Raw genomic sequence first — 15,974 nt, forward strand, 5'->3', positions numbered from 1 at the left:
TCGCTCGCGCGTTGCGCCATCGAAATCCGTGCGATGTGTCGCGCCTGAAAGGAACTTTAGAAAATTGTACTGATTTCTTAGTTTTGCATGCTGTTCGCAATGGTTGTTGAAAATAAACTTTTTTTCTCGTGTACTTTGCCGTTTTTCTTTTCTACACTTTGTGTACCTGCGTGGATGCGTCTCTGATCTGCCGTGCTTAAAATGCATCTATGGTATTCGCCATATGATGAGCAGTGGATAATTCTAATAGGTTGGCAATTACAGGCTCTAGGTTCGTGTGCGTGTTAGCACTCGCTTTACGTCCAACGATTTGTTTGATATAGCAGGAACGAGACAAACGTTACAGGAGAGAGCCGCACGCTTTCCCTCCTATGTATATGCTTGTGCCGCAGAGACGCGAAAGAAGGATGATCAACCCAAACTTGTGGATTGAGAGGACGACTAGTTTGTGATTTTGATATCCTAACCCAACAATGCAAAATGCACAAAAGAATATTCCTCAAAAAGGCAGATTCCTAAATATGAAGTAATCGAAAAAGTAACGGTCACTTTTTAAAATAACGCTCACTTATTTTCTTCTCAAATAATCGAACAAGCTAAATTAATGCTGTCAAAACGAAAATTGTTATGATCGTATTTGATTACTTTTTCAGTAAAGTGTACAAGACTGCCCATAAAGCATCGCACAATAACACGCTAAAGCTGCTGCTTTACGTTTTCCATAGCGACTTCCCGCCTCCCAAAGAGACTCCCAACTATATGCAACACACCAAGATGCTGGAGTACATCAGGAGCTACGCGTACCATTTTGGCATCACAAGTAAAATACGCCTTCGTCACGAAGTCCTCCGGGTGACACAAGCCGAAGACTACGAGTACACCGGTCGCTGGGACGTCGTCGTCAAGGATCTCAACGGCAACGTCGAGCGCCGAGAGACCTTCGACGCAGTGGTGGTGGCCTCGGGGCACAACGGGTTTCCCAACGTGCCCACGTTCAAGGGCATGGAGAAATTCAAGGGCAAGATCGTACACACCCACAGCCTCAAGGACGCAGAACAGTTCAAGGACAGGAGGGTCGCCATCGTGGGCATCGGCAGCTCGGGCCTCGACGCTGCCGTCGACGCCTCCCATGTGGCTGCAGAGGTGAGTCTGACATCCTTACCGCCTACTTCTACACACATGCAGAAGCCAGCCCGCAGACCCGAGCACGCAGATTTATAACTAAAGTTCGGCCTTTTTTGGATTAATTTTCCTTCGGGTTCAGAAGAGTTTTAGGGGCGAAGCTCCTTAGAGTCTAGCCTTGTCCGTCCGGCGTCCGTGCTCACATCGATTGCCATGCCATCTGTCTTCACACCAAGACAGTATCAGGCGTAGAAAAAAAATTGTGAGCAGCAGCAGAAGCTTTATTTGACGTTTCGAGTAAAGTCTGCTCGAAACGTCGAATAAAGCCTCTCCTGCTGCTCACAATTTTTTCTACGATCTTCTACACGAGTTCAATCTGTCGCACCTTGAATATTTCGTTTACCACATTATAGAACATTGGAGATGAAGGTCGCTGCCAATTTTATCTCTGATTTTTATGTAGTCTGGCTTTCGGCTAATTCTCGGGGTTAATCGCAAATGGGGTGTTTATTTTAAGATTTACAGATTTGTTTAAAACAAAAAAGCCTTAAAAGCTACACTTATGCGGTTTGTGAAGGTATTTATACGGCCAGGGGGACATAGTATATGGGGTCAATCGCCCCCGATCAGTCGGTTTATTAAGTAACGTTTGTTAATTAACTTTTTTATTCGTAAAAATCAGGCTTGTGCCAATCTCAAATACTCTACTCAAGATACTGCAGTTCAAATATTTTTTCAAGTATCTTTTTTTATCTGGCAAATATTTTTGATGGGGAGTACTTAATACAGTATTGTAATTACATTTCTGAGTCTCCTGTACTCGTAATCTCAAATACATTTTTGACATTCCACCATTTTCTGAGTTTTTCGGTTCAAGTAGCGTGGGCGTGGTACGAGCCAACTTTAACATTCTTTCGCGCAACCCAGTCCTGCTGCTAGCTCCGATAAGCTCCAATGACTCAATTGAGCTCGTGAAAAAAATATTTTTTGTGCCGACTGTGATTGATATTTCACCCTGAAGTTCGTAACATAAAAATGTCCCCCTCGCCTTTCAAAAGACGGCTTTTTTCCACTAGAGTTTTCCCAAAAACTCCTCAAGCGAAAGGGGTAGTTTTCCGGAAGCATACTTGGGCAGTAATTCAATTACAGCAATTGAATCACTGTAATTTAATTACATTTCTCGTAATTTGTAGTTATTACTAATGACTTTCGGCTAAAAGGAATTGTAATTGTGATTTAATTACTTTCTAGTGTAACTGCGAAATTTTAGGCACAATTACAATTACTTTTACAAGACTTTGTTGAGCCGATGGAACCTCTCTGAAAGCCTCAGCGCTCGCACAAGCGGCCTAGCGCTCGGTGACACACTCGCACACATAGACACGCATGCACATGCATGCAAAACAAAGACAGTGTTGCGTTAGTTGCTGTTTTGTTGCTTACACTGCGGGCTGAGAGACAATCCTCCTTGGAGTCTCCCTCAACGGCGCCGTATGGAGCCGTCTGCGGAGCGTGCAAAAACAATAGCTTAAGCATGCCAATATATTGAAAAGAAAAATTGAGCTCCAGCTTCCAGCCGAGCTTAGAAGTTTTACTTGTCTACTTTTTTTTTTTTTTTTTTGTTCTGCCAGTTTTGTACGTTTTTCTTTCAGTACTGTCGCATATTTATATATTTGTATTATTTTAAAGTTAATTTCCAGTTGGTGTTACTTCGGATATTTCTTGCATAAGCATTTTGGAGAGTGACTTCGCACCTGTGAATATGGTCAGCAGTGACTCGGAAGCCTGGATTCGGTTCTTTAGATTTCTGAGCCATTATAATTTCAACTCCATGTAAATAATTTATAATACCATGTTATTTGTATCTGAAAGCAGTCGTATTAGCCGCGTTTGGATTAATACTTCTAAGATTTTCATATATGACCAATTGTCGCATTTTTATTTGCCGAGCTAACAAAAGACTTTCAAACCAAGTTTTTCGTTAGCCGCCTGGCGTCTTCCAGCATAGGAATAAATTTATTATTATTTATTAAAAATATAAAAAGTAGTACTCCACTACCCAAAATTGTGAATTTCTATCGTGAATTTAACGAAATTCATAAAAGGAAAGTACAATACGTGACATCTATGCAGCGATGCTTTAGCCTCCTCAACCATTGGGGCAAGGAATGAACAAATACGTTGCATTCTATACAACTCGTTTAAAGTTATATGGCCCAAGTCGGGTCGCTTTCAGAAGCAAGTATTGGTAAAGTAATTTCATTACTTTTTAAAAGTAATCTGTAATGGTAATTAATAACTTTCCACCTAGTAGTAATTCTGGTTGGAGTTAAACTACCTTTGAAGCAAGGTAATTGTAATTAAATTACATTTTGGAAGTAATTTACCCATGTATGTACGGAAGTAGAGATTGCCACACTCAGGTGCCATACAGAACGGGAAACGACTCACGACAACAATGCAGACTTCAGTGTCAAGAAAATAACAAATAGAAGAAAATGAAAAGTGGACACAAAAAGAAAATACTTCTTTTTTGCTTGTTGTATATTTGACCTTGCTATGGCAAAACGTCCAGGTTTCTTTTGTTTCTTTTCTTTTGTCGTCAGTCCGGCACTTATTGCTTTCGCGAACACTGTCTGTTAGCGAACATTGATAAGCAGAGAAGAGGACAGGAAACTAACTACGAGCAGGGTGACCTCTAAAAATGCCTACAAAGCCTTCCCCAACGTTTAGTGATTTTCTGAACGCAACCTACTTGAAGGATTTCTGCGCCGAGTGCCGTGTCAATCATGTGAGAATCGCGACGTCAGGCGTCTTTTCGGCCTTGTGCGAGCGCGCCCTTCTTTTACAAAAATACGACGATCCGTTGGAGATACCGCTTTATGAGTTGCGTTTTAGGATTTGTAGCGTCCCGCCTATCGACTCTGCGTTGTTTTCTGAAATTCGATAAAGTTGCGAATACCTAAAGCGACCTCTTTTTTCTTTGTTGGTCCCAGAAATATTTTGTAACATGTATCAGTGATATTCTGCTCCTTATGGTAGGACTCTATAAAAAAACATACGATATTTTTTGCCATTGTATGTTTCCGTGTTAATAAACCATTTGGTAAACCAAATTTGCGTAACTGTATAAATGTGCATGTCACTGACGTTGATACAAATTACGGAATTCGGAAGTATCTTCAAAAGTAATTGAATTACATTTCTAATTAATTGTACTCTACTCAAGGTACTTTACAGTGAAAGGAACTCGAGTAGTATTTTAAAACTTTACGAAGCCGATATTTAGTAGCTTAATTTAAATACTTTTATCGAGTATTGTGCCCAACACTGGAAAATATACAGATGGTCTCAATTAGAAACCTGCTACGCGTCCTCCAAAACCTCTAAGCCAATAATTTTTAGACGTACTTTGAGCGCGTGGGAAGCGTAGTAGTGCGCTAAATGTACCAGTCGGTGATGAACACAGAGCAGGTTGGCACAGATGACTTGAAACACGAAATAATAAAACACGTAGGGTGTGTTCGTCTTAATGATTTTATTCTTTCGTTGTTCCAAGTACCAGTCGCGCAACAGGTACGAAGCTGTGGCTATGATAAGAGACGGAAAAAGCGCGCGGACCCCTTATCGCACCGTTAGCCATGCTCGTGCTGCACCATCGGCAGCTTTAATGCGCTAATGCGCTTTTTAAGCGCTCAAATGTTTTCTGAAAATTGCTGATTTAAGGAGCTAGTGGTTTTGATGATGTTCAGCGAGTTTTTAATTGAAACCATATGTCTACTTTTTAATTAAACTATCAATTAACAAATTTTACTTAATTGGCCGATTGATCGTTACGATCAGCCCCCTGTACTATGTGCCACTCGCCGTTTAACTCACCTGCACAAACGGCATTCATGTAGATTTGATGGTATTTTTACACAAATCTGTACAGCGTGTAAAAAAAAAAAAAAAACTACGGCATTCCAAGCAACATGCGCAAGGTAAGAATGGCGAGTTGATTAACTGATTTCATTGTGCACCTCGTTCTGGATGCCTCTTGAAATACCTGTAAAACACTTGGAGACACTTCCGGTTTCGAAGTGCTATATATTTTATAGCCAGAAGTACGGGCACAGAGGAGTCTGATTTTTGCCAAACGTCTAATTTTTGCTAAGCGTCTCACAAGCGTCCAATGCTCTAATTATGCTAAATGTTAGAGACGTTAGCCTAAAAGCGAGATAAACGCTACCCTGTGTTTGTGGCCCCATATTTGCAAAAGTATGCTTGCGGGAATATTCGAGCGTGGAATTTGAAACGAATGGGATTTCTAGAATACTATGGTTCTCTTTTCAAATTCATAGTATTCAAATTTAGAATATTTCGGCACATCTGTGAGAATCGGCCCCGCCATCACCGTGAGTGGACGCGGGAACAGGACCGAGCTTCATTTTCTTTCCATTGCGTGTTGGCGTTTGCACGTGTGCCCCTGTGTGTGGGTGAACTGGCGACGCTCGTGCGAGCTGGGGCAGGGGACATTTTGAGAGAAGAGAAGAAGACGAGGACAGCACGTGGTGGGACCTTTTTGTGACATTCGGAAATCAGCTTCACTTGTAAATAGACGTGTTTTTTTTCTTCCCCCTATCCGCGGAGTCCTGTCTTATTTATTCTTCCGTCAGCGACCATCAGCTGCCTCCGTCGTCGGGTCCCGGCGCAATCTCGAAGAAAGAACATCTTTACTGGCGCAGTCGACAGGATTGCGTCAGCGGACCCCGGCGGCGTGATCTTCACAACGGAATCGGCGGACAGCGACTTGACGCGGCCTTGGTGGAGCCTTCTAAAGAGAAGACTGGACCACCGAGCTCCTTGAAGATTGGACCACCGAGCTACTTCGTGGTGATAGAGCTACCTCGGACCAGAGGCCGTCCCACTCCAGCGTGGAACGCCCGAATCTACAGCTCGGACATCAATTTCGTGCCTGACTATTCTGAGCAGCGAGCTGCGTCTGTGATCCAGCGGCAGTCGTTGACCTTACGGTAAGGTGATTCTTTGACGTGTGCCCTCCATGGATACAGACAGTGCAGAGCGGCGGATGCCGGTTCTAATGCCCGAGCAGAATAGGGGTCGGAATAGGGATGTTGACGGGCCAGGTGAATCGTCACCTTCGAGTGAATTAGGGGCAAACTTGCAGACACATGGGGAGGGGAACGGAGGAATCCGATCAGACAGCCTAATTGAAAAGGAGATAGAACTAGTGAGGGAGAAAGAACGGCTAATACGTCTCGAGCTAGAGCTAGAACATCTACGCTCAGGGAACCGAACGCGAGCCAGTGGAGGCGGCATGGAGGTCAACCTCCGAGATGAAGTTTTAAGCTTTTCAAGATTGATGAAAGGAGTACTGACTTCTACGCCGTCGTCCGAAATATTAGTGCCGAGCTGGTTTGACGGCGTAGAACACGTCTTCGAGACGTATGAAGTCCCTGAGCGGCTGAGAGGATCCCTGGTGCGACCCTGTTTCACGGAGCGCATGCGTGCTCTGGTGAATAGGCTGCCCGTGGGGGAGGCAAGTGAATATAAGGCAATAAAAGAGCGGGTTCTATTAGAGCTACGATTGTCGCCGGCAGAGTACAGGAGGCTCTTCCTTAAAGCCACCAGAATGGGAAGAGAGTCCTGGGCTCAGTTTGCGACTCGGGTTGAGAGCTGCTTCGAATATTATGCTAGAAGCCGCAGGATTGAATCTCTTGAGGACTTAATCGCACTGATGGTGTCCGATCGCATCAGGGACTCCTTGCCCGCCGAAATGCAGGCATATGTAACCCTCAACGAGGTGGGTGACTGGTTGAAACCCTTGGAGGTGGCGGTACTGGCTGACCGTTTCGACGAGGGTGAGCGATGTAAAAAGCGAGGTCACCCGTCAGGCTCTAAGAGCCGCGCATACGACGCAACAAAGGCCACTTCTCTCGAGGAGAAACACGAAAACCCAAGGCAGGGCATTAAACCTAACAATTCCCGGGTGAAGTGTTTCAACTGCAAGGGAATAGGACACTTTTCTCGTGACTGTCCACGGAAGAAGGCAGATGGAGAAGGAAATAACTCTGTGGTGGGCAAGATCTCAACAAATTTGACACCATCTCAACAGAGTATGTCCCAGGACATAAGCGTCAATCAGAACAGTACGCGCGCTGAGTTGCGGAGAGTGGAGGTGAAATGCGGCCCGAGGATAGTGCAGGCGATTATCGATTCCGGAGCGGAGATTAGCGTTGTGCGTGATGGGGTGGCGCCTGAACTGGAGGGGTCGTCCGGAAGAGTGACACTGACCGTGGCGTTCGGGAACAGCGTGAGCGTCGTTCTGCGCTATATACCGATGACTCTTCCCACAAGCTACGTTAAGTACGTTCTTCGGGAGGTGCCGCTCTTGTGCGCCGTCACTGAAAAACTGGTTAACGGCATAGACATGCTGTTGACGTCCGATGACTACGACAGCCTAAAATTGGCTTGCGGGAGGGTTGACTTGGAACCGATGGTTTGTGAAGCTGAAGACGCGCTTACTCACGAAGGTGGTGAGGTCGCAGACGACTGGGGCGCTCAGCTTCGGCTTCTACAAGAACGACCTGCCCGAGGACAAGGTGCGCGTGAGGGCCTTCGTGGACATGGCCCACTCGGGGCTTTATGTGGCGCTGGTTGCCTTCAAAAAGGATTGGCTCAAGATGCTGGCCACCACCTTCGATGGAGTCGGGGGCCGCGATTCCGACATGGTGCTGGTGCGCTACTTTGTACAGGAGTTCAAGGAGCGCTACAAGCTGGACGTGGCCACCAACAGGTGCGCCCTCATGTGCCTCATCACAGAGTGCGAGAAGCTCAAGAAGCAGATGTGTGCCAACCCGCACGACTTGCCGCTCAACGTCGAGTGCTCCAAGAACGACCGGGACGGTGCGGGCAAGATGAAGCGGGAGATCTTCGAGGCCATGTCCACCGAGCTGCTAGCGCGTGCCGAGCGCACCATGGCGTGGGCGCCGACGGTGGCCGGGCTGTGGCCGCCGGACGTGGAGTCGGTGGAGCGGGTCGGGGGCGGCACCCGGGTGCCGGCGGTCAAGCAGCTGGTCCGCAAGGTGTTCCAACGGGAGCCTTCGACGACATTGCACCAGGACGAGGCGGTGGCCCGGCGTGGTGCCCTGCAGTGTGCCATGCGGTCACCCATCTTCAATGTGCGGGACTTTGCGGTGTTGGATGCCCAGCCTTACCCCATGGAGCTGTGCTACGACACGGGCAAGGGAGAGGACAGCCAGGCAGAGGTGTTCCCCTGCTGGCACCAGCTTCCCTTCATCAAAATGCTCACCTTCTCCCGGAGCAAGCCCTTCAACCTCGAGGCCAGGTACCCGCAGGAGGCGGTGGTGCCCCACCCGGACCTGCAGCTGGGCAGCTTTACGGGGAACAAGGTTGTCTCCGCGGCCGAGGGCGGGATCAAGGTGAAAGTGCGTCTCAACTTGCGCGGCATCTTCTCGGTGGTGTTCGCCTCGGCCATGGACCGCAAGCCCGACGGTCGACAGGCAAGTGCTGGGCGTGCAAACGACGGCGACCTAGCGGTGGCGGGGGTGACGAGTAGCGAAAAGGCATTCCTGACCGAGGGAGGAGACCCCGACAAAGTGGCCGAGGGCGAGCCCGTCAAGAAAGAGGACCGGCCCAGCCCAAAAGAGAAGCAGGCAAAGGCCACGGAGCTTCTGGTGGAGGTCCGGGTGCCGCAGCTGAGAGCCTTCGAGATGGACCATCTGGTGGAGCGCGATGTTTAAATGGTCCACACGGACCGCATAGAGAAAGAGTGGGTGGACGCCAAGAACGCGGTGGAAGAGTACGTATAGGAGGAGCGGGACCACCTGTCGGACCGCTACCAGCCGTTCGTGGTGCCTTCCAAAAAGGAGGCCTTCCTGAGGGCCCTCGACGACACCCGTGGCTGTACGCCGACGGCGAGGAGCTTATCCAAGGGCGTGGTAGAACGTATTGTGAGACAGTGTAAGAGCGTCCTTTGGAAGATTTTAATGACTCAACTAGATGTGTTAAAGTTCATCGTAAGAAGGGACAACGAAAACAGTTTTTTTCTTCCCATATTTTTTTATGTATGTGTGCCTTATACATGTAACGTTTCTTTTTGTTTCTTTAAGTACCTGCTTTCATTAAGTGTATATTACGAGTGCGGACACTAGGCTAGTCACGATAGCATTAGAGCCTTGGCGGGCACAGTAAGAATCACTTTACTTGTATATGATTTGCATATTGGTGGAAATGTCTCTTATAGTTTGGATTCTTGCGGGTCGAGTCACAAACTCTGTGCAAGGTGTGACTGAGATGCGTTCGCGTTTGAGTTTAGATGTTATATATATTATTTTTGACATTTCGGGTCTAAAAAATATACTTAGTCGGGAGGTGTGAGAATCGGCCCCGCCATCACCGTGAGTGGACGCGGGAACAGGACCGAGCTTCATTTTCTTTCCATTGCGTGTTGGCGTTTGCACGTGTGCCCCTGTGTGTGGGTGAACTGGCGACGCTCGTGCGAGCTGGGGCAGGGGACATTTTTAGAGAAGAGAAGAAGACGAGGACAGCACGTGGTGGGACCTTTTTGTGACATTCGGAAATCAGCTTCACTTGTAAATAGACGTGTTTTTTTTCTTCCCCCTATCCGCGGAGTCCTGTCTTATTTATTCTTCCGTCAGCGACCATCAGCTCCCTCCGTCGTCGGGTCCCGGCGCAATCTCGAAGAAAGAACATCTTTACTCCATCGGCTATTTAGAATGATTCGGCTGCTAGAGAAACCAAATTTCTTGTTTATTCAAGTACTCTGTTCCTATAGTGAGATTATTCAAGCAGGTCCCCGCTAGGTCTTAATCATACTAGCATCAAAAAATCTTGACTGTCTAACCATTCTGATTAGAAAAAAAAAAATTTTCTTCCTTATATTCTTCAGACGAAGTTATCGCACTCGTACTCCTCCGACGCGCTTGAAAAAAAAAAAAAAAAAAAAACCTCAAACCACGTACATTACGATTTTGAATTCAAGTATCTTGATTAACTTATCGCAAGGTCTTAGCACTACAAGCCTATTGGTGACTTTATATTATGACTATACGTTTTGAAAGCGCGCATCACAAAGACAACTCAATTCGCGCGTCGTCAGCAAAGCCGTCGTTTTCCGCGACATTGAACGAGGTGCCGCGGTCGGATGTCAAGACATCTGGCCGATTCAAACTCTTCTGCCATGTCTGCCCCAGGGGCGGATCCTGAGGACCCTCTGAGGGGGGGGGGGGGGGGGGGGGCAGGACTAATATTAATAGGGAGGGGAGAAGAGAGGGAACACTGGCTGCACACCTCATAGCGTGTTGGATCTTTGTTTAAACGCACGTATAAATAGTAGAAAGAGAGGTCTTTCCTGCCCAGCGACACTAAGAGTCGCAAATCATGACATTATTGCGATATCTCCTCTTGGAAAGGAGGAAGGGAAGATAACGAAAACTTGATTTATCTTTGTGCCCACTTCGCATGACTTAAGACTATGGTTTAGTGTGTTCGGTGAAACCCGATAAACCACCAAAATTAACCTCCAAGTCAGTTTTCTAAAAATGGGTCGACTGGTCTGCCCATAACAGCATGCTGCGGACGCTGTGTATCGACGATATCGACGCGTGGGTGATTGAACACCTTCAGCTGCGTCTCAAGTTTGTCTTTGTCAAGTTGTCCGTAACGCCACTTCTATTCGTGCTAGTCTGTGGTATTTTTAGGTTAACACACAATTTCTGCTGCTGCTGCGAGGATCGCCAGTGTTTACATTGGGGAAGAGCCGTGTATAGAGAGAGTTTGGTCAATGGGAGGCGCGGGCAGAGCCAGGGCGTGCACCAGACTCGGAAAGAGGGCTTGGTGTGCTCTCTTGACCAACCAGAAGCCGAAAAGAATCCCCTAGCGGTGGTACCGAGAAACAGTTCTGATCAAAGGTATATGTTCGTATATGATTTTATTAAGCCCGTAAGAGTGAAGTGCAGTAACTCTTTGTGGTTGGAAATAGGGTGTACGTGATGTTTCGATCATAATCATGCAGAAAGATGTAAGAAACGAACGGGCCGCTCAACTCTGTTTTGCTCAAACAGAGTGTGACCGCTCGGACGGCAGATTCCCGGCCCTCGGCGCTGGGCGTAAGGATTATGTCGCTCGTTCCGCTAGTCGCACTCTTCCACCATCATTTTGGATGACCGTGATTGAAACATCACGTGTACCATATTTTCTGTCACCGAGGGTTACTCCGATGCACTTATCAGGTTTGTTTCTCGCGACCACCGCCAGGGTATTATTTCCGGCTTCTGGTTGGTCACATTCGAATTTGTGAAGACGCCTTGGAACACGCCCAGCCCACTTTCGGCCAATGGCGCCTCCTCATTTGTCTTCTATACTTCACAACGAATGGCCAAACTCTCTACATATACGCCTCTGCATTGGGGCTCGGTGCCCGGTACAATGACAGACAAAAGGTGGCGGTAACAAAGGGGTTTGCCGCGGTCAAGACTTCGCTGGATTAGAGCCTTTTTCAAAAGTGGGCGCTATCTAGCAGCAGCTGCGCCGATTATACGAGTTCGCCATTGTCGGGACGCCTACTCTGAGTGTGAATTGGACGCCAGGGGCACGTCAGCACTCGGCGTGAACACGCCGAGTGCTGACGTCTTGTATCGAAAACTAGTGCTGAGTCAGCGTTTGGCGAGGATTCAGATCATATCACATACACCTTAGCTTTCAAAAGGGCGACTACCAACCTGGTTTGATAGATTTTTAAAAAGGGTTGATTTAGAACGACCCGTCGGGTGATAGAGGGCATTCATGACAGAGCTCGAGCTCCGTTCGTCTTTTATGCCTCCGTAGCGTCATTGCACGTTTATAATTTTTACTTAGTTTTTTTATAAATATTACTTCAGATTACTACACAGCCGCTATTCGTTCAATGTATCCACGAACCCCCGAATCCGAGCGAAGCTTTTAAAGTGACCCCGTAAATCGGCTTGATCACTTATCGAAGAAAATACGCTACATGTGAAAACGAAGGCAGTATAGATTACTTCTTTTTCAGATGGGGCTTATTTTCTTCGGTGCCTGGTGTTACACTTACGCTTTGTGTGAAAAGTGAGTCATCTATAACATAACGCTAACATATGGGCACTGCTACATCGGACAGACCGGTCGATGTATTAACGACAATGCTTGCGAACATGCAGTAACACTTAGGAACCTCCCGAGGACCAGGAAATTAGCTGCCCATTGTCGGACATGTGTGTGTAAAGCAGAGCTGGACCATGTTCAGATTAGGGTGCCTTCATGTTCGCTTGCTTAGGGTGGAGACATCTGGGCATTTTGTCCCACACGTTTATTTTTCTTTTTTGTTCAGACGCGCGTGAAAGAGCGTGTCCCTGCACGCGTTTGTGGCGCTGACTGTGCTATGGCGACATTTTGTTTTCGTCGATTTCTTTGAATTTTACCCGTGAGCTCGTGCTGTCGGCATCGGGTACTACAAAGAGTGGCATCACCCTAAACAGAAGGGCATTGAGGCACCCTAGTTCAGATAACAGGACACCATAAAAATCAGGTTGCAGGGGATGTGTTATAGGCCCTTGCTATAGACGACGATGACAAATGCGTGAGCACCCTGTCATGTTGGCTGAAGAAGAAGTGGGAACGGGGACTGACGGAAAAAATGAGGAAGAATAAGGGATAGAATAAAGATAGACGTCACGCAGGGTGACTAAGAAGAAGTTCCTTTCTGTCTGTTCTTCTACAATGCAACAAATTGGTGCTGTCGACAATGAAGCTGGAAAGGCCACCGACTTTTCTACCGGCTCAAGGTGAACAGACATTTCCATGGGTAGAATGGTACCCACTGTTGGGAGCCCTTCATGGTGGCGAGCGGAGCGACTACTTAATCAGACGGCAGGAAGAAGGCAATACTTCTCAACTGCCTTGGAGTGGAGGGTCAGCAAGTATTCTGTTCTCTAGCTGCTACCACATAAGACCCTCAACCATCGACTTCTGCGGACAGTGCTTCCACTACTCAGGTATTCGGAGACACAGTACGTACTCTGAGCAAATTCTTCACCCCAATCGTCATCGAGACTGTCGAACGCTATCGTTTCCGTCAAAGGGACCAACTACCGGGAGAAACGGTCGAAGAGTATGTCGCAACATTACGGAGCCTGGCCAACACATGCAAGTTTGGAGAACTCAGGGATGATTTAATATATGGACAGCTAGCAGGGAAAGCCAGCAGCAAGAAAGTGCGAAAGGGGCTTATGCTTGAACGAGAATTAACACTGGACACAGCACTCGTCATTGCTAGACAAGTGGAACAAGCTCTGCGTGAGTCTAAACTATTCAACGAAAATAAGAAAATCTCAAGCACTTCTGAGGTTGCAGCTCTTTCAAGAACTACTGCGAATTCTCCAAAACAAGTTCAGAAGTGCTACAGATGCGCATCTTCGGCTCACTTAGCTGACAATACTTCATGCCCAGTGTTAACATAGATATGCGAGAAATGCGGTACGCGCGGTCATTTCGCGCCAGTATGCAGAAAATCAACCACAGCGAAGACCACGTCTTCCATGAAAGCCAAAGGGCTGATAAACATTAAGGGACTTCCAAACACCTTGTACTGCGAGGCGGTCATCACTGGTGTACCGGCCAAGTTGCAAGTGGACACAGGATTGCCACTTTCTATCATATTTTCGGCGATATACACTACACAATTTCGACACATCAAGCTCGAGCATTCTAACCCGAAACTTAAGAATTATTACAATGGGTTGATCCAGGTAGAGGGCGTGTTCAAGACAGAAGTACCGTTCGGTGCAAGACAAACCGCCTGCACATTTCATGTCATATGAGGCAAACCATTGGCTGATTAACGCATCCTTCGAGGCATGCAGATAACGGTAGACATCAAAAAACAGCCGTCCCACCAACTATCCACAGGAAATAAAAAAATCCTCAGCAGTATTAAAAGAAGTTTCCACAACTCTCTTCAGATGATTTGGAACTCGTGAAGACCTTTGTCCACGGCTTCAAGACACAATCACTGTTCAGCCGGTGCAACAAAAACTTCGTCGTCTTCCACTGACAGCACGAGACAAGGTATCTCATGAATTACTAAAGTTAGAGGTAAAAAGCGTGATCGAGAACATCGACGCCTCGGAATGGGCTTCTCCAATCATTGTGGCCGGGATGAAAACGGGGAAATTTGACTCTGCGTGGACATACGAAAACCAAATCAGGGAATTGTCATTGACAGTCATCCATTTCCTCATCAAGTAAATTTTTGCATCGACTGACTGGGATGACAGTATTATCCAAGCTTGGCCTCTCATCGGCCTATCATCAAATGGAATTGGCCGGGGAGAGCAGAGATCTATCGGCGTTATAACCAACGATGAACTTTTTCGATACAACAGAGTTTGCTTCGGCCTAGCTTTGGCAGCAGCAGCTTTTCAGAAGAGGCTGTCGACAGTGCTGAAGAGATGCTCAGGCACCATCAATTACTCAGATAATATTCTCGTTGCAGGAATATAACAAAAAGAACATTACGAGAATCTAGAGCAAGTCCTGACACGCTTACAAAAGAGCGGCATGAAACCAACAATGCTTACATCACCAACTGGTGTGCCTGTCAGCAACATGACAAAACAGCAAAAAACAGCACCGGCTCCCATGAAACCAGCTAGCAACCCCGAGGATGCGTGGAAGCAGATCGGAATTGATTTCGTCGGTCTGTTCACAAGTTTTCCTAGAAACTGCCGATACGCCATCACCGTTATAGATTATTACAGCCAGTGGCCAGAGGTTGGGTCCTACTAACACCCAAAAACTGATGCAGTAATCAGCTTCGTGCAAGAATTTTTCAGCAGGGAAGGTTACCTGGAAGTTCTGGTATCGGACCGCGGTTCACAATCCATATCTGTAGAGTTTAAGGCTGCGGTCCCACGGCAGCCATCTTGAACAAGGCGTTAGTTCAACCAATAGATGGCGACACGCACCGGGTGGCCGAAACATTGGTTCACAGTGGGATGGCTCGAGCACCATCACGTTCCCCTCATGGCCTTGCTCGCGGCGCTGCCAGCTGTGCTCAGCTAGAGCCACTCTATATGGCAGCGTAGCTGCCAGAGTAGCGACACGACGCAAAATTATCTAGATGCACGACGTCAGAAGCGCTGATAGTGATATCTATTTTGGGCCTGGCAGGTTGCCATGGTAACCGTGCATCTAGCGACGCCGGGCGGCAACCTTTGTAGTCTAGTTGATATCTCCATTCGTTCATTGAAAAGTGGTATAAAGCGTGTTTCACATGCAACGATTTTGGCCCTAAAGCCTAGTTCACATGCAGCGGTTTGGGCCCAAAGCGGCGCGATTTCTGCTGTCGCGGCGCTTTGGCCAGCACCAGCAATTCAGTGGCACGAGCGCCGCGACGGCAGAAATCGCGCCGCTCTAGGGCCAAAACCGCTGCATGTGAACCAGGCTTAAAGCGGGTTTCACATGCAGCGATTTTGGCCCGAAAGCGGCGCGATTTCTGCCGTCGCGGCGCTCGTGCCGCTGAATTGCTGGTGCTGGCTAGAGCGCCGCGACGGCAGAAATCGCACCGCTCTAGGGCCAAAACCGCTGCATATGAACTAGGCTTAAGACGCTTGGAATCGCTCTACGGCAAGAACTTCTGGAGGAACGGTGCCTGTTTTTTTCTGAAAAGTGAGACGATTTGCAGCCTAGGGACTGTCGGGCGACGAGAGCTGTTATGGTATCGTACGTGCACGGACAAGGCGAGTGGTTTTCGGCGCCGCCGGGATGGCGGCCGCTTCGTTGGACGAACG

At 47.6% G+C, this 15,974-nt stretch overlaps 1 protein-coding gene across 1 annotated transcript in view; it reads left to right on the plus strand.

The window, feature by feature from the left end:
* Positions 1–15,974, plus strand: part of LOC115311518 (flavin-containing monooxygenase 5) — a 65,788-nt gene that overhangs the window by 20,608 nt on the left and 29,206 nt on the right. Inside the window, exon 2 of the mRNA XM_040212506.1 lies at positions 726–1,143. Coding sequence (XP_040068440.1) covers positions 726–1,143 — 418 coding nt within the window. The remainder of the gene's footprint in view (positions 1–725; positions 1,144–15,974) is intronic.

This window comes from Ixodes scapularis, unplaced genomic scaffold, assembly GCF_016920785.2.
Source record: "Ixodes scapularis isolate PalLabHiFi unplaced genomic scaffold, ASM1692078v2 PGA_scaffold7__128_contigs__length_106722199, whole genome shotgun sequence".
Taxonomy (NCBI): Eukaryota; Metazoa; Arthropoda; class Arachnida; order Ixodida; family Ixodidae; genus Ixodes; species Ixodes scapularis.